Genomic DNA, 22500 nt, shown 5'->3' on the forward strand with positions numbered 1-22500 from the left:
GGACAGTTTCTGCTGAGCAGCTGATTCAAAGTTCATAATAGTGTAAAGGTTTCAGAAATATTTGGGGTCCCTGTCTGGAGACATTCGGTAAAGATGATGATCGTGTCAGAGAATATCTGTGAGTCTCATCTTTGCTCTGTGTGCATTCATGTGTTCATGCTTAGGGTGAGAGCATAACACACAGTATGATGTGGTATGACTGTCACATGACAGCCTGTGTTACACACCGCTGAGAAGAATGTGCACGTCTCTTTCTTTTGTCCTTATTTTTTCTATCAGGTTCGTGTGCTGTTTGACCATCTGATGTTCCGTTTGTTCTAATGCTGGAAAACCAATAATAAATCATAAAAAGAAAGGAGGGAAATATCTGCACACATGTGCTGGTCTGACTCGTCCTACAGACGTGTGACTGTGGAGATGAACGTGTCTCACTTGTCCTGAGCGAACACGGCTCCCGTCAGAGCGTACGGCGACGTGTTGTCGATCAGCTGCAGCACCTCCTTGTAGTTGTTCTCAGGGTAAACGTAAACTGTGAGGACGGGCCCGAAGATCTCCTGCACACCACAGAAACACACACTATAAATAATAATACACATCATCACTCTGTGTGTGTGTGTGTGTGTGTGTGTGTGTGTGTGTGTGTGTGTGTGTGTGTGAGGGGGGGGGGTTAACTGGGTGAACAAACATTAGGGCCATGTAACGACTATGTTCCATATATTTTCAAAGATATAAATTTAGACACTGTTCATATCGATACAGACTCAAGTTGTGTCACATGACACATCCCAGTGTTCATCTCTCCGCACAGCTCCGCCCCCTCACTCACTCACAAGTTCTCCAGCAACACTTTCTGGAGCCGTAGCCTGACGTGCACCTCCCCAGTAATGTAACTCCACAGTGTCGCAGTGACCCAGACCTCCTGTCTGTCTCTGTAAGCTGAAACCATTTCCCTCAGTGGAAACAAAGCTTTGATTTACTTTAATTTCACAGATAAGAAACAATAAATTGTGAAGACAATAAAGCCTCCACACACTGTGTGTGATTTATCCTGGCTGAAATATGAGCAGAGGAAATCTCTGCTAGCTGCTAGGCTCATTTATACAATGTAAAATGCCATAGGCTTGTGCTAATAACGTTAGCACGTTGTATTTGTGGGGAAAACGTGTTTAGTATGTTGGGATTCATTGTTTCAGTTGCTCACAGACTCTCTCAACCTGAACCAGAGAAGTTAGAGATTCAAACACAAGGTTTGCAACTAACTTTCCAGCAACAAGAAGAATCAAGTCGAGTGAGCACTCCAGCGTCTAACTCTGCAAGGAGCCCGAGCGACCAGCTTCCTCAGATCTACACCTTTGGAACAAGGGACACAACAAAGAGTGCTTCTGGAACCACAGCTCCTCTGCCGGCTAACAAACGCAGCACTCCACCAAGCGACTCTTTCTTCATCCATTCAAGGGATTTAATGCTGTTTCCTGAGTCGTTGTTGTGATTGTTTGATTGCCAAAGCTAAGTGAGGTTAGTTTGCTAATGCTGTTCACAGATGTCTTGCACCAACTAAACGTCCTCTGCATTGATCCAGACCATTTGCAACACATATTTGTGAAATAAAGACAATGATCCTAAATAAAGAAACAAAGGACAGAACAGCAAACGTGATTTTACTGTGGTGAATGTGGAAAGAAGGACTGCCCACACACTGACTTGCACTTACACAGCAATGGCTTCAAAACCAAGTACTTGTAACTTGTGTAAGTGCAAGTCAGTGTGTGGGCAGTCCTTCTTTCATGTTAAGCACTTTCTGCTGTGCCAACGCACCTGATGACAGAAGCTGATTATCCTGGTGTGCAAAAGCCTCTTCAATACAATACTGGCGAGCTCGGTTTGTTATACCTCCATGATAACAGATATGAAAATGAGAGGGTCAAAGTTCAGGCTGTGATGAGACAGCAGTCTGTCCTGACTGTGAGCAGACTGCAGGGGACAGTACGGACTTTTGAAGGGCTGCTGCAGTACATACTGAACGCTAAAAAAAGGGATGTGATTCAGAGCGCACCCTCTGTGGCTGTGCGGCGGCTCGTAGCTCAGCTCAGTGAATTACGAAACAGAGCGGTGGATAAAACACACAGTGAAACTGATGTGGCTCCAAACAGACCTGTAGGTCATCAGAGGAGCTTCTGTTTCTGGTGATGGTGTCACCAACCATCATGTAAGGAGCTAGCTTAGCGTAGCATCCTGTCAGTGTGTCTGAGATCAAACTTTATTGATCCTGAGGGACGTCAGACGCAGCGGCTGCAGCACAGAGTCAGCAGAGTGTGAAGTACTCTCAGAAAACAATTAGGTGAAACTCTGAAATATGCACAGATGAGTCGGGCGAACAGCTGCAACCAGTCTGTGTGTGTGTGAGGTCACAGTCAGCTGATCCCAGAGGGACGGTACCCTCTGACACTAACTGGGAACCAGTGCAAAGTGTGGCTGCAGAGTGTGACAGGAAACAGTGTGTACCTCCTTCATGATGGCGTCCTGAGGGTCTGTGGTCTCAATGATGGTTGGCTCCACAAAGTATCCCTTCCTGTTGTCACAGTTACCCCCGGCGATGACCTTCAGGCTGGACGAAGACTTGGCGTGATCGAGCCACTTCTTTATCCGAGCAAACGACTGCAGGACGAAACGCAGTATAAATACACACAAATACACCACAACAGGACGTCATGCAGAGCAGCAGCTGAAGGAAACTCACCTTATCATCGATCACAGCCGAGAAGAACGTGCTGAAGTCTTCGACCGGCTGAAGGAGAACACAAACATCTAATGAATACACGACCAACAAACATCTAATGAATACACGACCGACATCTGTAATTATTATTCAAGTCTTCATCAGGATGAAGAACAAACATTAGTATCATTATTAACTGTCACTAATCAACCATCTTCAAAAATAATACAGTTGTACTTTAGCTGTACTCTTACCAGTATTTAAGCAGTGTTTTAGCTGCACTTGGGTGTACTCACGTCTCCCACTGTGAGCTGGCGGTGGATGTCCAGCAGCTGGCCTCTGATCTGCGGCCACATGCTGTCTGGGACGTACATCCTGGAGCAGGCCGAACACTTCTGACCTCCGTACTCGAAGGCCGAGCGGATCGTCCCCTTCACCACGCTCTCCACATCTGCTGACTTGTGGACAAAGTGGAAGTTCTTCCCTCCGCACTCTGAAAGCGTGGACAGGACACGTGATTTAAACATGAGGGTCAAAGAGACGTCACCTTGGTCTGAGTTAAAGGATGAAAAAAGATCAGCTGACCTCCTGCCAGTCGAGGGAACGTCCTGTAGGTGTCCAGGTTCTGAGCCACCTGCTTCCAGAGACGCTTGAACGTCCTACAAACAACAGATTCAGTCAAAACGTTCGTACGGAGCCAGAAACAGAGTCAGGATGAACTCAGCGGTGTCAGAGGCACTGAGACGAGGCTGCTGAGACACAGCCTCACACCTTATAAAACACTTTTCTCTGAGTGGAGCAACCAGTATTTAATCTGCCATATTAACATGGTGAAGGAGAAAATATCTTTCAGTTGCTGCGCAGCTGTTTCACAAAGCTGTAACACTTATTTGAAGTGAGCGGCAGGAAGCAGCAGGAGATGGAAACACGTCTGTGCAGCAGCTCAACGTGCAAAGAGACGACTGACGGTGAACGAATGAAATGAACATCATGTGGTGAACCTGCAGCCGCAGACTGATGAGTTTTCACACAGCTCATCAGAGACGGAGTGAGAGAAAGGATGACATCATCTGGACCATGTGACTCAGCGCAGTGATGCATTTCAACAAGGAAGCAGGAAATGACTGTGTGATTCTTCTGTGGGTTTGATCTAGTGAAGGTAAACCAAGAGAGCGTGATGTCACTCGTCCTCCAGACGTCTGCAGGGTTGAGATTGAGAACTCTACACAAAATACACACTATTAGCAAATTTACACAAGTTTACATGTGGCGTGACAACAGCCTATCAGCGTTGAGATTCTCCTGACGTCAGAGAGAATCAGAAATGGAGGACAAAGTTATCGTTGCCGTCTGTGGATACCTGGAGCTCTATGACTCAGAGTCAGAAGGAACAAGGAGCAAAGCCGCAGGACTACATCAGGTCTGAACATACGTGTCTGTGACCTGTGGCGGACGTTTCATTGAGTTGCTGATAACTTTAAGTTGGTCTCTTATTGTGAAAGGTAAAACACAGGAGGAGTGTGGCGGTAACGTACGGCCATGGACAATATAAGAAATAATAAAGTGTGTAGTCGTCTGGGTTCACGCGGGTTCATTCAGCTATCAGTGGTACTTTACCATAAACCAAGTTAGCACTGACATTAGCTTTAGCTGCCTTCCCTGGTTAGTTAGTTAGCCCAACCGTTAGATCACAGGTGGGTGAGCTCCTGCGTCTCATATTAAAGACGTGTGCTTACGGGACGCTGCCGGTGAAGTTGATGCCGGCCAGGTGTTCTGAAGATGTGACAGTGTCTCCGAACACTGGACCATCAGCTGGTAGGAACTGGATGATGTTTGGGGGGAGCCCACAGTCCCTCAGGACTCTGTAGACAGCGTAGCTGGCAGACATGGCAGTGTCGCTGGGCTTCCACAGAACCACGTTCCCCTGAAACACACCACAGAACAAACACATTACAAATACATTCCACAGGATCACAGCTGCAACAGGTCAAGTTTACTTTGTGACAAACTAATCCTTCTGTTCTCACTCCGCCACCCTCTGACCTCTGACCCCTGGTACTGATGGATGAGCCACAGGTGTATCTAAAGCAGGATTTATACTTCTGCGTCGAATCAACGCCGTCATCTCCGCTGTGGCCTGATGTGCACCTCCCCTAATATGTAACCACAAGCCTTGTGTGTGATTTATCCTGGCTGAACTATGAGCAGAGGAAATCTCTGCTAGCTGCTAGGCTATTTCATACAATGTAAAATGCCATAGACTTGTGCTAATAATGTTAGCATGTTGTATTTGTGGGGTTTGAAACTGTCTCTGTGAAGCCAAGTTTACTGTGTGTTTACTGTGTGTTTAGAAATGCTGCCACTTTTGGAGGTGTAACTGCAGCGTGACACAGACCCCCCCCCCCCCCCCCAACAACAGCGTAGGTTCGTATGTGGCGCTGATACACAAGTACACACTCCTGTCTGAGGAGATAAGGCTCGCAGAATCAGTCTTCCAATCCCAAATGGATCCCTTACAGACCCATTTGCGGGGAGTATCTTCTTTTAAGTCACTTCTTAAAACACATTTTTATAGACTTGCTTTCATGTGATGTCGTCTCTCTTTTATTTATTATTATTCTTGTTTTTATGGTTTCATTGGTATTTACTGTTGTTGTTTCCCTGTTGTTGCTACTCTGTCTGTTTTCTTTGAATGCTGCTGCTGCTTTTGTCTTCTTCTATTTTTTTTAACTGTTGTTGATCATTCTGGTTTTGCTTTGTTTGTCAAAGCACTTTGTAAACACTGTTTTTAAAAGATTCTATATAAATATTAAATATTATTATTATAAGTGTAAATCCGCCTTAACGTGGAGGATGTTCACCAGGCCGTGACATGTCTTCAACATGAATCGGTTCATGTACTGATCGTCTAAAGAGGCTCCAGTCATGTTAGCAGCTCTGTGAGGCCTCCAATGATGGTGCAGCTGAATGGAACACACCCCATCACTAACTGAACACAGCCCTGAAATACTCTGCATGCAGAGACAAACATGTTCACACTCACCATGAGAGCTGGCGTACCTGCCAGGTTTCCACCAATGGCAGTGAAGTTAAAAGGAGCCACAGCTGCTACAAACCCCTGAGAGAGAACACACACACACACACACACACACACACACACATTTATATCCTAACAATAAAAAGATGAAATGTGAGACTGCAAACACTCAGTCCTGACATATAATTAAATAACAGACAATAAAGATTAAATAAAAAGTCTCCATGTACAGACTGAATCCTTCGTCCACAAAATAAATAATCAACAGAACAACGAAACAAATTCTGGCTGATAAAAGTTTATATTATTCAGTGAGCAGCTGACGCCGCACACTGTGAGCTGACGGTGAGGAAACAGAGCCGCTCATTAATGACCTGTGTTAAAAGGCTACATCATGACACCTGATATATAACCTGCTATTTTGAGATCTCCTCTAAACTACTAAAATCTACAGTCAGAATAAAGTTAAATAAAGAAGCTATTATATAAAATACCGTTCAAATAAAGTTAAGTAAGTTATTGTTAGAATCAAGGTGCAACCACTGATGCTTTTATTTTGAAGCACCTGGCTCGTCTCGGACAGGAAGTGATGATGTTTTTGTTGTGAACCCAAACTTTTGCATGCCACCGTACATCCTGTGTGGAACAAGCTGCGATACATCGAGTGTATTCGACATATACGTGTGTGATGATTTCACCTCCAGGCCGCGGTACAGCATGGTGTTGGTGCTCCCCTCAGCGTCTAACGGCTGCTGTTTCTCCAGCTCAACGGCATGTTTGGCGTTAAACCTGAAGAAGTCGATCAGCTCTGCAGCGGCATCGATCTCCGCCTGGATCACCGTCTTACCCTGAAACACAGACACAAACACAGCACGCAGTGAAATACCAGCGCTCTGATTTAGTCTTTGCACAGAGACATGTGTCCCTGTTACACTGTGTGGGATTCAAAGTGTCTGACTGTGTTGGAAATCTCTGTCTCTAATGTGGTGCGTTCAACGACTGCCTGGGAAGTCTTTATGTAAGAGGCTGCGTTTTACAACTGTTCTCTATGAGGCGCAAACACAGGCCCTAAATGAAGTTTCTTTACGTTCTGAACACTGTTCTTTAATTTCTGAATATTTGCTTCAAGTATTTTTTAGTTTGCTGTTGTCAATGTCACTTCCTGTGTGGCAGCAGAGTAACGGGATCCACAGAGCAAATTGGTACCAAACCACCCCGAGTGTCCCGTACCTGTCCAATCATGGTCTTGGCGAGGATCTCGGCTCTCTTGGGTCCACTGATGACGTCGGCTGCCTTGAAGAGGACCTGGGCTCGGTCCTGGATGGGCTTCAGGTCCCATTCTTTCCTTGCCGCCACAGATGCCAAAATCGCCTTGTTGATCAGCTCCTGTCACGTTCAAACCACAAAGAGAGGGTTGGTGGAGGCATAAAACACAACAGGAACATGAAGAAATAAATCTTAATAAAAACATAAAACCAGTGTTGAATGATAAAACTGAGGGAGAGGTTGTTTCCACAAACCTTCAGATGTTAGGGGCGGACCTGTCTGAGGCCCCGCCCCCTCAATGATGTGTGACTTTAAACCTTAATAAAATGTAAACAGTTGTATAAAACATGTCGTGAATGTTGAAATGATCTCCAGAGAGCAAACAGGCTGTAAACATGTTAACATGGAGGTCTCTGACTCACTTCTGGAGCCAGCCTCTAGTGGACATTAGAGGAACTGCAGGTTTTGATACTTAAGCGTCGGCCTCATTTTTCCACCCTGGTGGACACAGCTTTGGTGAAACGGGCAGCTGAGCTGACGTTACAGGACTAACGTTAGCAAAGCCCCAGTCGCCAGCAGCAGAGACAGACAGCAGGCAAAAAACTCATATTTTTAATATGGATAACGCCTCCCCTTATGTACTGTAAACCCCAGTGAAATGTCAGGACGGTATCAAGATATGAAACAAGTCGAGCCCTGGTGTATAAAGGCGTTGAGACTTCCTTAAAAGACTCCCATAAAAATAACTTTGAGTCTTACAGACCTACATTTGGTGTAATTAACCTGGTGAAGTTTTCAGGTTGTTTGAATATTTGAAACAAGTTTTGAAAAACAAAACTTTTTCACATATGATTTGGAAACAGACCAAAAGAACTATAAACTCAGTCCAGGGGGCGGTCGCACCAACAGAGCTTATTCCTGTTGGACTTCCGGGTCAAAGCCCGGGGCGGAAACTGTGGAGCATGCTCAGAGCGCCTCGGCCAGTTTGGGTCTGATTGACTGTATACATGCAGGAGTCACATGATCTGGGTGTGTTAGTCCCACTGTGACACATTCACTGCAGGACCATTTCACTCACACTGACATGTTTACAGGGATTTATAAAGAGCAGTAAATCAGTTTCTCTGACGTCATGGAAACACACTGACTGTAGGTCCATCAGTTTTGAGCTACAGCCAAGTTGGTTTACTTTCTCCTCTCCTGTCATGTGACCTGTGGAGCTCCACCTGCTGTCAATCAAACACAGACTCGCCTCCCTTGTTCAGCTCTATTGATCTTCATGTGTCTGTGAAACACCCTTTTCTTTTTCTCTGTTGCTCCATAATAACGTCACCACAAATGATAAATGAGCAGCTTCAGATTTGCAGGACAACGTTAACAGCGTATCCCAGCAGCGCCTGCACACATCGCTAAGACCAGGTGTAGTTACGACTAGGTTTTGTTGGTGCAACCGACGTGAAGTTCGTCCTAACGACTGGCCTCAACAAAGACAGAATTAGCAGCTGGGACCAGGCTTAGTTAAGACCAGTTGGTGCAACTGGCTCCAGGAGTTCAGTGTGGTTCTCTGAAACATGCAGAACGTGTTTTATTAGAACTTACCTTATCAGCGTAACAGAACTTTGCCACTTTATGCGAGTGATTGAACGGCTTTGGACAGAAACAAAGAGAACAGTGAGTTACGACACTATGAAGGAAAAATACTGAAACACAACATTCAGCTCAGTGTTTCTCATCAGCTGCTCCTCTCACAGAGAGAACTCTGAATGCATGTTTGAATAATGATAATAATCAGTGATGAAATTCCTTCACATGGAGCAACAGTTTACTCAGATTACAGAACTCACAGATAACTGATATCTGATGTCTTTGGTCCACACGTGTTCGTCTCCGACCACACATGGGATCTCCTCCGTCTTGTCCTTCAGACTGTCTAAGGCCTGAAATGAGAACGCTGAAATATAACTCATGTTCAGACTGTTTGAGTCTGTGTTTGTGACTGTTGGCTTCAAACCTTCAGCAGCTCTTTCCTCTCTGCGCTGCCCTCTGTGAAGCCAAGGATCGGCTCATTCTTCACCTCCACAGCTGCACGAGGAAACGTTCTGAACCTTCAAACACACAAACACACCATGTTTGGTTAATGCCACTCACACCACAAAATCCCATTTCTATTGTGTTGTATAACCCAGCAGGAAAACAGCACATATCAGCAGGTGACTTTGACCTGAATTAAACTGGCCATGAGTGTGGGGGTCGTGAACTCCTTTAATGAATAGACCAGAGCTTCATGAACTGGTTTCAGCCTGATTCTTCAATTCAGCCCCAAAATCATCAGTTGGATCCAAGTTGACCACGTGTCGTGCAGTGACACGGACCCTGAACTAACTCAGCACTTTCCAAACCTTTCCAGTCCTGACCTCCTCTGAGAGCAGCTGCCTCTCCACACACTGAGCACGTCTCTGTCTACCAACACACCTGGGGACATTTCAATAATGAAACATCATCAACATCCTCATCTGCCATCAGTGGTTCACACCTGCTCCAGCTTTCTCCTCACTCGTCAGTTCAGGCTCCTCACAGTTTACCACACTTGTCAGACTTGTGTTCGGCCATGTCGCTGAGCTGGTTAGCCATCTCTGTCACGTAGCTGTCAGTCAGTCACTCTACAGCAGGACAAACAAAGTGCCGGTGTCTCTACAGGTGGTCTTTGGCCGAGCTCCGCCTGAACACTTGAATGGATGGTAGCCAGCGTCCCCGGGCTGTTATTGGCTTCAGTCACTGAACTCAACAGGCCTCTATTTGGGACAGACCTTTAATTCCTTTCACACAAAACTGTTGCCCAGCAAAGGGCCAGCTGTGACTCAGAGGTAGAGCGGATCGTCCACAATTGGAAGATCATCAGTTCGACCCCCGGCTCCTCCAGTCTGCATACCAAAGTGTCCTTGAGCAAGATACTGAACCCCAAATTGCTCCTGATGGCTGCTCCATTGGTGTGTGAGTAGCACCTTGTATGGTAGCCTCGGCCACCAGTGTATGAATGTATGAATGTGTGAATGGGTGAGTGTGACTCACTGACTGTGTAAAAAGCGCTTTGAGTGGTCAGATGACTAGAAACGCACTTTACAAATGCAGGTCCATTACCAAAGATCAGGAAATAAAATCAGACTGTTTATTTAAACCAGTCTGAAAATGAGGCTTCAGATAATATATTAATGATGAATCATTCATTTGATCTAACTCAGACTGACGGAGCATCAGAGAGGATCACAGCACCTGATATACGAACACAACTCCACTTTATCCTGTTCAAACAGTCCTCACAACTTGGATTCATTTTCATGAAAAACCCTTTTGTTTCTTTTGATCTGAGAACTCTTACAGACTGAAGGAACATGGACAACTTACAGGGTAATTGAGGAATGGACACATCATTTAAGGTCGCCAACAACCTGGTTTTAAACATCTGAAGAACTTCTATAGAAAATGAACTGTTTGGCACCTGGACCAGGCCTCTGATTGAGACAGGCCTTTATTTGTCAGAATGTGGAGCCACACCAGGCTGCTTAAACGGTGCTTAACTGGAGTTTTACTGTAACTTTTTGAATCACCAGCCAAGAGGACTGGTAGATGAAAAATATCCATCGGCCAAAATAATAAAGTGTCTTTTTGTGTCAGGTGTAGATTTGTTCCACAACATTTCACTGAGATATTAAGGTGAGCGGTGCAATAGATGGACTGCACTTGTAAAGTGCTTTCCTAGTCTTCCAACCACTCAGAGTGCTTTTACTCTACGTGTCACATTCACCCATTCACACACTCACTCACACACTGGGGGCCGAGGCTGCCGTACATGTTGCCACCTGTGACTCAGTAACCACTCACACGCTCTGAAACATTTGGCTGCAGCTCTGTGTGACTTCTGTCTTCACTTTTTCTGATGAACAACCTGTTCTGGATTCAGTTGGTCCCAGCAGATCTCTGGCGGCCTCTCTCCTTCATGTATGATTAACTTTCTAAGCTGAAGGTCACAACGCTGCAGGGCAGACGGGCCAGCTGGTGGCACGAGAGGTATTCTCATGTGCACCACGATCCCTAAAACACACCCTGAACCCCGGCCCCTGACGGAGAGGGATAATAACCACCTAAAGGATTTGACTTTTTACAGATGTCAGAAAAATAATCAGCTCGTCTTTCTCAGAATCGCTCGCTAGGTCTGAGGAGGAAAAGACGAGAGGTCGAGGGCCCCTGACCTCCGCTCCCCCACCCTCCATAACCCCAAACATGACTTTGAGAGTTGTACTCAGGCAGCGCTCCGACTGCAGCGTGGAGGTCGTACAGACGCTGATAGTGAGCTGCAGATTGTTCACGTCACTGAAAACAAACAAGACTGACACACACCGCTCCACATACACCACATCTCACCTCTGGGATCCCTCCTCAGTTGCTCTTCCTGAGCTTTCTACCATTTTGCCCGTTAAAGGGTTTTTTGGGGAGTTTTTCCTGATCAGCTGTGAGGGTCATAAGGACAGAGGGATGTCGTATGCTGTAAAGCCCTGTGAGGCAAATTGTGATTTGTGATATTGGGCTTTATAAATAAAATTGATTGATTGATTTTATTGTGAAAGAAAGCGTGACAATGTGGGAGTCAGTAAAGAGTTCTCTGTCTGGGTTCAGACTGCGAGGTCTGCCCTTCATGGGTGCAACACTAGCTAGCAGCAGACTGCTGGGATGTTCTGTTGGATCAGCTGATGACCTGTACAGTAAACAGTGCTGCAAAACTGTGAGCACTCCAGATGGTCAGTTTCACGGGTACGTGTGTGTGTGTGTGTGTATGAGTGTATGTGTATGTGTGTGTGTGTGTGTGTGTATGAGTGTATGTGTATGTGTGTGTGTGTTAGACACTGACAGCAGAACAGTGTGTCTCTAAATGACACTAAAACACTGTTTATCACACTGTGGTGGACAGTAGAGCTGTGTCATGTCATCTGATCTGCAATAACACCGGTCTTATTGTTGATATGAAAAATTCATATCCTGATACACACAGTACATACTGTTACCCACAGCAACAACAAACATGGCTGAAAGCTCTAAAAAGAGGAGCAGCTTCAGTAGTGGTGAATAAACTGTAGCGTCCTGAATGTTTTACTTCTCAGACTCTCTTAGCGACTTAAGCAGGATTTAAAGTTGTGTGTCAGACCCAACGCACGCGACCTACGCCGTTGTGAGCATTTATACTTATGCGGTGGTGTGTCTGTGTCACTCTGCAGTTACACCTCCAAAACACTAGTTGGTGCAGGGGGTTCGCTGATTTAAAACACACATTAAACACACATTAAACATGGCTTAATAGAGACAGTTTCAAACACAAATCAGCTTCACTATAACTCGCAGCATTCACAGACAAACACTCGTCTTTATCTGGACACATTTTCCCCACAAATACAACATGCTAACGGTATTAGCACAAGTCTATGGCATTTTACATTGTATAAATTATCTTAGCAGCTAGCGATCTTTTCCTCTTCTCATATGAAACCAGGAACAACAGCAACATTTAACAAAGGTACCATTACAAAATTCTGCTCCATCACAGCTCACATGGTTCACTGAAGTGCTATGCTCCATTCAATATGACTGTGGAGGTGAACATCCAAGTGCTTGAGCTGAATGTGGTTGCTCGTTGCTCGTTGCTCCAGTCGACTGATTATATGTCGACTGACACAGCCTACATGCTGCCTTGTTTTCATTCTCTAGATCAAAGTGCTGCCAAACCTGCTGGTATACGAGAGGACGTGTCTCCAGTTTAAGGCTTTCAATGACTAATATTTCTGGTGTCGACTAGCAAGGTCGCAGACGTTTAATCGTTAAGACTGCTAATCATGTGCATCCCTATTAAAATACATCCTGACATGTGGGCGGAGAATTCTTTTCACTGACTTGTTCTGTTCTGTCATTATTCAAATGTCTTCATCATGTCCAGTGATCATGTCTCGTTGGTTACGCTCTGGTTCTGATCTGTTTTGTCAGTATCTGTTAGCTTTAAGAAATCGTGCACAGGTATGGACGAAATGTCGGCAGAGTCCAGACAGAAGGCTTCACGTATGTTCAGAATAACTGAGCAGGTGTGTCTCCATTATTCATCATCTCAGTCACTGGTGTTTGTCCCTTGCTCAGACATTAACACGCTGCAGCACGTATCCTGGTTTCTATCCAGGAAGTACAACCTGATTTCTCTCATGTTTTGTTTACATGTCACTAATATCATGTCTGAGCAGGTTTTTGGAGGATCCTGGTTATCTGCACTGTGACGCTCCTTCCTTCGTCTTTACTGCGCCTCTCTGCATTATGGCTTCTGCTTCCTGCTGTTTCCACCCCTTCACTCCTTCACTCCTGACCTGACAGACTCCTCCCACCTCTCTGTTGGACTCATTAGCAGTTAGCTCAGTAACATCTTGTACAGTCTCTGTTAGCAGTTAGCTCAGTAACATCTTGTAGAGTCTCTGTTAGCAGTTAGCTCAGTGACATATTGTAGAGTCTCTGTTAGCAGCTAGCTCAGTGACATATTGTAGAGTCTCTGTTAGCAGTTAGCTCAGTGACATCTTGTAGAGTCTCTGTTAGCAGTTAGCTCAGTGACATATTGTACAGTCTCTGTTAGCAGTTAGCTCAGTAGCATCTTGTAGAGTCTCTGTTAGCAGTTAGCTCAGTGACATATTGTAGAGTCTCTGTTAGCAGTTAGCTCAGTGACATATTGTAGAGTCTCTGTTAGCAGTTAGCTCAGTGACATATTGTAGAGTCTCTGTTAGCAGTTAGCTCAGTGACATATTGTACAGTCTCTGTTAGCAGTTAGCTCAGTGACATATTGTAGTCTCTGTTAGCAGTTAGCTCAGTGACATCTTGTACAGTCTCTGTTAGCAGTTAGCTCAGTGACATATTGTAGAGTCTCTGTTAGCAGTTAGCTCAGTGACATATTGTAGAGTCTCTGTTAGCAGTTAGCTCAGTGACATATTGTAGTCTCTGTTAGCAGTTAGCTCAGTGACATATTGTAGAGTCTCTGTTAGCAGTTAGCTCAGTGACATATTGTAGAGTCTCTGTTAGCAGTTAGCTCAGTGACATATTGTAGAGTCTCTGTTAGCAGTTAGCTCAGTGACATATTGTAGAGTCTCTGTTAGCAGTTAGCTCAGTGACATCTTGTAGAGTCTCTGTTAGCAGTTAGCTCAGTAGCATCTTGTAGAGTCTCTGTAAGCAGTTAGCTCAGTGACATTTTGTAGAGTCTCTGTTAGCAGTTAGCTCAGTGACATATTGTAGAGTCTCTGTTAGCAGTTAGCTCAGTAGCATCTTGTAGAGTCTCTGTTAGCAGTAAGCTCAGTAGCATCTTGTAGAGTCTCTGTTAGCAGTTAGCTCAGTGACATATTGTAGAGTCTCTGTTAGCAGTTAGCTCAGTGACATATTGTAGAGTCTCTGTTAGCAGTTAGCTCAGTGACATCTTGTAGAGTCTCTGTTAGCAGTTAGCTCAGTAGCATCTTGTAGAGTCTCTGTAAGCAGTTAGCTCAGTGACATTTTGTAGAGTCTCTGTTAGCAGTTAGCTCAGTGACATATTGTAGAGTCTCTGTTAGCAGTTAGCTCAGTAGCATCTTGTAGAGTCTCTGTTAGCAGTAAGCTCAGTAGCATCTTGTAGAGTCTCTGTTAGCAGTTAGCTCAGTGACATATTGTAGAGTCTCTGTTAGCAGTTAGCTCAGTGACATATTGTACAGTCTCTGTTAGCAGTTAGCTCAGTGACATATTGTAGAGTCTCTGTTAGCAGTTAGCTCAGTGACATATTGTACAGTCTCTGTTAGCAGTTAGCTCAGTGACATATTGTAGTCTCTGTTAGCAGTTAGCTCAGTGACATATTGTAGAGTCTCTGTTAGCAGTTAGCTCAGTGACATCTTGTAGAGTCTCTGTTAGCAGTTAGCTCAGTGACATATTGTACAGTCTCTGTTAGCAGTTAGCTCAGTGACATATTGTAGAGTCTCTGTTAGCAGTTAGCTCAGTGACATATTGTAGAGTCTCTGTTAGCAGTTAGCTCAGTGACATATTGTACAGTCTCTGTTAGCAGTTAGCTCAGTGACATATTGTACAGTCTCTGTTAGCAGTTAGCTCAGTGACATATTGTACAGTCTCTGTTAGCAGTTAGCTCAATAGCATCTTGTAGAGTCTGTGTTAGCAGTTAGCTCAATAGCATCTTGTAGAGTCATGGCTTAACTAATGAGTCTCGTGTCTTTCCGTGTGTTGTCAGGTACCTACCCCCTCCATGACTGGCTCACAGCCGCTCTCGCGCGCAGCATGATTCTACCACAGGTGAAAACAGGTCAAGGTGAAGAAGAGGAGGAGGAGGAAGACGAGAGAATCCAGCCTCTGACACACCTGATCACGAATCAATACCTGATCAGATAACACGTTAGTATCGACTGCGGGAGGACAGGCAGGTTCTCCTCTGACTACAAACCGGACAGTACCAACTCTACCGGGGAGCGGGGGGGCGGTTATATTTGAAAGCCACGTTCCCGCTCTTTGTCAACTGTTGTTCACTTTAACGATCAGTAATTTATGATAATTATTATACTTATAACGAATAAGCTTCATTTTGGAAAAACTCGTTCTTATGTGTCGAGAAAAGCCCCATCTGCACCCTGCGGAATGGAACCTTCCACAGGCGGGTCTGCCACTGGCCAATCAGCGAACAGTAAAGAATCCTCAGCCAATCACAGGCCACAGATGAAGGTTCTATTTCTGAGCCGCTTCTTGAACCTTCGACGGTTTCATTGATCATTTCACTGCCTCACACACACACACACACACACACACACACACTCAACAATAATATGCAAATGAATGAAGCTGAGTGGATGTTGTTACAGATGTTTATATGAATGTAACATTAACACACACACAGTCACTGAGCAACATTAAATAACCCTGTGAACATGTGTACAGAGGCCTCCCTCAACCTGCTGCTGTTCATCACATTAACACTAGTTTAATATTCCTCTCTTTATTTATTTATTTATTTATTTATTTATTTATTTATGTCCTTGCGCTGCTGAAACATTATGAGTTATTAGTATTATTACTGTTGTTGTTGTTGTTCCACCTGTTCCTCTAGACAGTTGTTAGTGTTTTGCTCCTGTAATCTCTGCTGCACTTCATGTTTAATGACCTGTAATGACACAGAATGAACACTAGGTGGAGCCACAGCCTTCTGACTGACAGACACATCATCGCTTCACAAACTCAGCAGTTCATCTTCCACACAGCATGAACCTGTTTGAACCTGTTTGTTGTTGGACTCCTGTTGGTCTCCATGGAAACCAGACGGGGCTCCTGTACCGGACGACCTGGACCAGTTCTCCTGACTGTATTTAAGAATCTGCACAAGGAGGACACTTTTAATCTTCCTCAGTCACACAGTGATGAAGGTCTGTTCCCTCAAACAGGAGCTGCTCACTGTCAGCGGACAGAAACAGGACTACATCATCATCATCATCATCATCATCAGCAAACCATCCATAACCCTCAGTGTCGATGTCGTCTCCCCACAGGTGGGTTTCATTCAGGGAAATAATGTCTCCACCCAGTGACTATAAACTGTCCAGCCATTCACAGTCCGATGTGCAAGTGAAACAGTCTCCCGTAACTCTTTGCTCACTAAATCTGAGGGTCTTCAGTCTTCACTCATCTCCCTCGAGGGTCTTCCCTCCGTAGCGCATCTCCTCTTCTTTTCATCCTCTCTGCACCCTTAGCCAGTATTTTGTTGCCTCGGCCCTCGGAGAACATCATATTAATCTTTCCCAGTATGTCTTCATTCTTGTCCTGGTGTAGCCTCCAGACGCACTTGCAGCCGGCCAGTCTCCAGGCTGTGCCCCTCTTTCATTTCTTTCTGGCATCTCTCCATTTCTGTCATGAGCAACTTCTGGCTCTCATGCATCATCTGATCCAGTGTCGACCTTACTATGCAGCCTCTTATCGAAGCTAATCTTAAGGTTATCAGTTTTATAGTTTAATTTTTTGAGCTCTTCTTACCTGTTCGTTCATCATATCAGCCGCATCTTTGTTGGACTTGCTGCGTAAAGCTCTTTCCAAACAACACAGCAGGCGGCTCTATTGTTTGATCATGCTGAAACGTTTAGACGACTTCACACGTTTCTTCCAAACAGGCCAAACAGGATCGGATCCGAAAGATAAACTCAAGCTGTGTAAATTGCTCAGAGAACATAGCTTTGTATCGTTTTAACTCTTTATTTTAACTTCCTCAACAAACACCGTCAGTGTGGTGTGTCAGCGTGGTGTGTCAGCGTGCTGGCTGGTTCACTAGCAAAGTCTTAATTTTATCCAGATGTGCTGTCATGATCCTCCTGATATGATCACGATCTGTTGAGCTGCTTCAGCCTGCAGAGACGATGAGGCTCAGAGCCACAGATGTGATCATAGTTAGATAGTTATGATGCTCATGATCTGCCGGGTGTATTAACTATTGAGCCATTCAGACGAAATTTTGCCGACAAGAATTTGTTGACGTCCTTTTATTTCATGACTTAAACTGACAATCTATACGACCAAAATATTCACGGTGAACTCTCTGTTCATTCTGCCCTGACGAGCAGAGACAAGATGAAACCACGACCACGTTAATCACAGGAGCCACCTCAAAGCACTGGTTCCTTTTTAACCAATTGACCTGTGGCTAAGCCCCGCCCTCAAACGTGATGAGCCAATCACAGTGCGTATAGCCATTCCCATACACTGGGACATTCTCTGCCTGGACGTCCATTGAAATGCATTACAGAAAGTCAGTTTGTTCAGTTTTATGAGCTTTTTCTGAGATTTGAAGTTTAAAAATGGTCAAACGGTGTGCATGGGGTACATGCAACTCTGACACAAGGTATCCTGAGAGGCTGGGCGACCAGGTGTATTTTTTACACTTTAAACCACATCTCAACCGAGAAAAGTGTCTCCTTTGGATAAAGTTGTGTGGTAACGTTAGACCACAACATCAACTCAACGTGAATAAGATTAACAATGATGTCTACATCTGTTCTAAGGTAAGTCAACATTGTGTTTGAGGCAACATATTGTCACTTTGCTGGAAAGAAATATAAAGTTATCTTTAACATCTCTAGCTAACGTTAGCTAAAGTTAGCCTAACGTTAGCTCCTAGCTGCGTTGTTCATCATGTCACCTTGTTTGCTGGGAGTTCATTAGCCTATTTTGTTCTAGTTTTGTACTTTGGTGATCGTACATCATTGTTAGCTGTTGTCCAAAGGGCTCTAGTTAAGCTAACGTTAACTTCTGGAGCTTAGCTTCATTAACTTAATTCAATTCAATTCAATTCAATTTTATTTATAAAGCCCAATATCACAAATCACAATTTGCCTCACAGGGCTTTACAGCATACGACATCCCTCTGTCCTTATGACCCTCACAGCTGATCAGGAAAAACTCCCCAAAAAAAACCCCTTTAACGGGGAAAAAAAAAAACGGTAGAAACCTCAGGAAGAGCAACTGAGGAGGGATCCCTCTTCCAGGACGGACAGACGTGCAATAGATGTCGTACAGAACAGATCAGCATAATAAATTAACAGTAATCCATATGACACAATGAGACAGAGAGAGAGAGAGAGAGAGAGAGAGATGCAGGTAATGACAGTAGCTTACAACAACATTAATGAAAGTAATAATATTATAGTTATAGTTCTGGCTACTGTGGTACAATATGTTGAAAGTATGTATTAATATCAGACAGTATACTTGTGTGACAATAGTCATATGTGTATAATAACAGTAGAAGTATGACTAATGACTAATGATGGCAGCAGCAGCAGGAGGCATCTGGCAGGACCACGGCAGCAGCACAACCACACACGTCACGCTGTCCAGGCACCGCTGTGATATGAGTTAATCTGAGAGACAGTGGAGCACAAAGGCTCCGGAGAAGAAGCCGAGTTAGTGACATCCAGAATGGCCGAGTTAGCAAGATGCAGTAATAGGATGAGAGTGAGAGAGAGAGAGAGAGAGAGAGAGAGAGAGAGGGAGAGAGAGAAGGTGCCCGGTGTATTATAGGGGGGTCCTCCGGCAGACTAGGCCTAAGTCAGCCTAACTAGGGGCTGGTACAGGGCAAGCCTGAGCCAGCCCTAACTATAAGCTTTATCAAAGAGGAAAGTCTTAAGTCTAGTCTTAAATGTGGAGACGGTGTCTGCCTCCCGGACCGTAACAGGAAGATGATTCCACAGGAGAGGAGCCTGATAGCTGAAGGCTCTGGCTCCTGATCTGCTTTTGGAGACTTTAGGGACCACGAGTAACCCTGCGTTCTCAGAGCGCAGTGTTCTGGTGGGATAATATGGCACTATGAGCTCTCTAAGATATGACGGAGCTTGACCATTCAGAGCTTTATAAGTTAACAGTAGGATTTTAAATTCAATTCTGGATTTTACAGGGAGCCAGTGCAGAGAAGCTAAAACAGGAGAAATATGATCTCGTTTCTTAGTTCCTGTTAGTACACGTGCTGCTGCATTCTGAATTAGCTGGAGAGTTTTTAAGGACTTACTAGAGCTACCTGATAATAGAGAGTTACAGTAATCCAGCCTTGAGGTAACAAAAGCGTGGACCAATTTTTCTGCATCTTTTCGGGTCAGGATAGGCCTAATTTTCGCAATATTACGCAGATGAAAAAATGCAGTCCGTGAGGTTTGCTTTAAATGAGAATTAAAAGACAAATCTTGATCAAATATTACTCCGAGGTTTCTTACGGTAGTGCTAGAGGCCAGAGCAATGCCATCTAGAGAAACTATGTCATCAGATAAAGAGTCTCTGAGTTGTTTGGGGCCAAGAACAATAACTTCAGTTTTGTCTGAATTTAACATCAGGAAATTGGTGCTCATCCAATTTTTTATGTCTTTAAGGCAGTTATGGAGTTTAGTTAATTGATTACTTTCTTCTGGCTTCATCGATAAATACAACTGTGTATCATCCGCATAACAATGGAAGTTTATAGAGTGATTTCTAATGATGTTACCTAAAGGAAGCATATATAGAGTAAATAGGATTGGTCCGAGCACAGAACCTTGCGGAACTCCAAAACAAACTTTGGTACGTAAGGATGATTCATTACGAACGTCAACAAATTGAAAACGATCAGATAAATAAGATTTAAACCAGCTTAGTGCTGAACCTTTTAGGCCAATTAAGTGATCCAGTCTCTGCAGTAGAATTTGATGGTCAATTGTGTCAAACGCCGCACTAAGATCTAATAAAACAAGAACAGAGACGAGTCCTTTGTCTGAAGCAATCAGAAGGTCATTTGTAATTTTAACTAGAGCTGTCTCAGTGCTATGATGCACTCTAAATCCTGACTGAAATTCCTCAAATAAATTATTATCCTGGAGAAAATCACACAGCTGGTCTGCGACTACTTTCTCAAGGATCTTTGACATAAAGGGAAGATTAGATATTGGTCTATAGTTGGCTAACACCTCTGGATCCAGGGTGGGCTTTTTTAGTAGAGGTTTAATTACAGCTACCTTAAAAGACTGTGGTACATAGCCTGTTAATAGGGATATATTGATCATATCTAATATATGAGTGTTAACTAAAGGAAAGACCTCCTTAAGTAGCCTAGTTGGGATGGGGTCTAAGAGACACGTTGATGATTTAGATGAAGAAATCACTGCGGTCAATTCTTGAAGAGAAATTGGGGAGAAGCAATCTAAATATATATTAGATTCTACAGCTGTGTTTGAGGTTAGATAGGTAGGCCTACCATCCGAGGGCAGGAGGTCATGAATTTTGCCTCTAATAGTTAGAATTTTGTCATTAAAAAAGCTCATAAAATCATTACTGCTAAGGGCTAAAGGAATACAAGGCTCAATAGAGCTTTGACTCTCAGTCAGCCTGGCTACAGTGCTGAAAAGAAACCTGGGGTTGTTCTTGTTTTCTTCTATTAATGCTGAGTAATAGTTAACTTATCTGTAATGGCAGAGATAACAAAGGTTGGCAAACTTTTGTGCCTTTGCTAACTGCCTTCATGTGTTTGACCCCTGACCTTTGGGTTGAATAAACTCTTTTGTGTTTTTGAACGAGATCATTAAACCAGCATTCTCAGATGTAATAAATGTGTAGCCTTTACACCAGTTTAAAAAAGTTTGAACCTTTTGTTGACCACAATGTGCCTCATACAGTACAGGCCAAAAGTTTGGACACACCTTCTCATTCAATGCGTTTTCTTTATTTTCATGACTATTTACATTGTAGATTCTCACTGAAGGCATCAAAACTATGAATGAACACATGTGGAGTTATGTACTTAACAAAAAAAGGTGAAATAACTGAAAACATGTTTTATATTCTAGTTTCTTCAAAATAGCCACCCTTTGCTCTGATTACTGCTTTGCACACTCTTGGCATTCTCTCCATGAGCTTCAAGAGGTAGTCACCTGAAATGGTTTTCCAACAGTCTTGAAGGAGTTCCCAGAGGTGTTTAGCACTTGTTGGCCCCTTTGCCTTCACTCTGCGGTCCAGCTCACCCCAAACCATCTGGATTGGGTTCAGGTCCGGTGACTGTGGAGGCCAGGTCATCTGCCGCAGCACTCCATCACTCTCCTTCTTGGTCAAATAGCCCTTACACAGCCTGGAGGTGTGTTTGGGGTCATTGTCCTGTTGAAAAATAAATGATCGTCCAACTAAACGCAAACCGGATGGGATGGCATGTCGCTGCAGGATGCTGTGGTAGCCATGCTGGTTCAGTGTGCCTTCAATTTTGAATAAATCCCCAACAGTGTCACCAGCAAAACACCCCCACACCATCACACCTCCTCCTCCATGCTTCACAGTGGGAACCAGGCATGTGGAATCCATCCGTTCACCTTTTCTGCGTCTCACAAAGACACGGCGGTTGGAACCAAAGATCTCAAATTTGGACTCATCAGACCAAAGCACAGATTTCCACTGGTCTAATGTCCATTCCTTGTGTTTCTTGGCCCAAACAAATCTCTTCTGCTTGTTGCCTCTCCTTAGCAGTGGTTTCCTAGCAGCTATTTGACCATGAAGGCCTGATTGGCGCAGTCTCCTCTTAACAGTTGTTCTAGAGATGGGTCTGCTGCTAGAACTCTGTGTGGCATTCATCTGGTCTCTGATCTGAGCTGCTGTTAACTTGCCATTTCTGAGGCTGGTGACTCGGATGAACTTATCCTCAGAAGCAGAGGTGACTCTTGGTCTTCCTTTCCTGGGTCGGTCCTCATGTGTGCCAGTTTGGTTGTAGCGCTTGATGGTTTTTGCGACTCCACTTGGGGACACATTTAAAGTTTTTGCAATTTTCCGGACTGACTGACCTTCATTTCTTAAAGTAATGATGGCCACTGGTTTTTCTTTAGTTAGCTGATTGGTTCTTGCCATAATATGAATTTTAACAGTTGTCCAATAGGGCTGTCGGCTGTGTATTAACCTGACTTCT

The 22500-nt window shown here is 44.2% G+C and overlaps 1 protein-coding gene across 1 annotated transcript in view; it reads right to left on the reverse strand.

Moving 5' to 3' along the window:
* Positions 1 to 15512, reverse strand: part of aldh4a1 (aldehyde dehydrogenase 4 family, member A1) — a 22135-nt gene extending 6623 nt beyond the window's left edge. Inside the window, exons 1-13 of the mRNA XM_033626882.2 lie at positions 15303 to 15512; positions 9031 to 9124; positions 8864 to 8956; positions 8619 to 8666; positions 6984 to 7139; positions 6452 to 6601; positions 5760 to 5834; positions 4453 to 4640; positions 3302 to 3375; positions 3013 to 3209; positions 2738 to 2785; positions 2503 to 2655; positions 433 to 554 (exon numbers count right to left, since the gene is read on the reverse strand). Of these exons, the coding sequence (XP_033482773.1) occupies positions 433 to 554; positions 2503 to 2655; positions 2738 to 2785; positions 3013 to 3209; positions 3302 to 3375; positions 4453 to 4640; positions 5760 to 5834; positions 6452 to 6601; positions 6984 to 7139; positions 8619 to 8666; positions 8864 to 8956; positions 9031 to 9124; positions 15303 to 15343 (1439 nt within the window). The 5' untranslated portion in view covers positions 15344 to 15512. The remainder of the gene's footprint in view (positions 1 to 432; positions 555 to 2502; positions 2656 to 2737; positions 2786 to 3012; positions 3210 to 3301; positions 3376 to 4452; positions 4641 to 5759; positions 5835 to 6451; positions 6602 to 6983; positions 7140 to 8618; positions 8667 to 8863; positions 8957 to 9030; positions 9125 to 15302) is intronic.
* Between the last annotated feature and the right edge of the window lie 6988 nt (positions 15513 to 22500).

The sequence above is a fragment of the Epinephelus lanceolatus genome, chromosome 1 (assembly GCF_041903045.1).
Source record: "Epinephelus lanceolatus isolate andai-2023 chromosome 1, ASM4190304v1, whole genome shotgun sequence".
NCBI classification, from domain to species: domain Eukaryota; kingdom Metazoa; phylum Chordata; class Actinopteri; order Perciformes; family Serranidae; genus Epinephelus; species Epinephelus lanceolatus.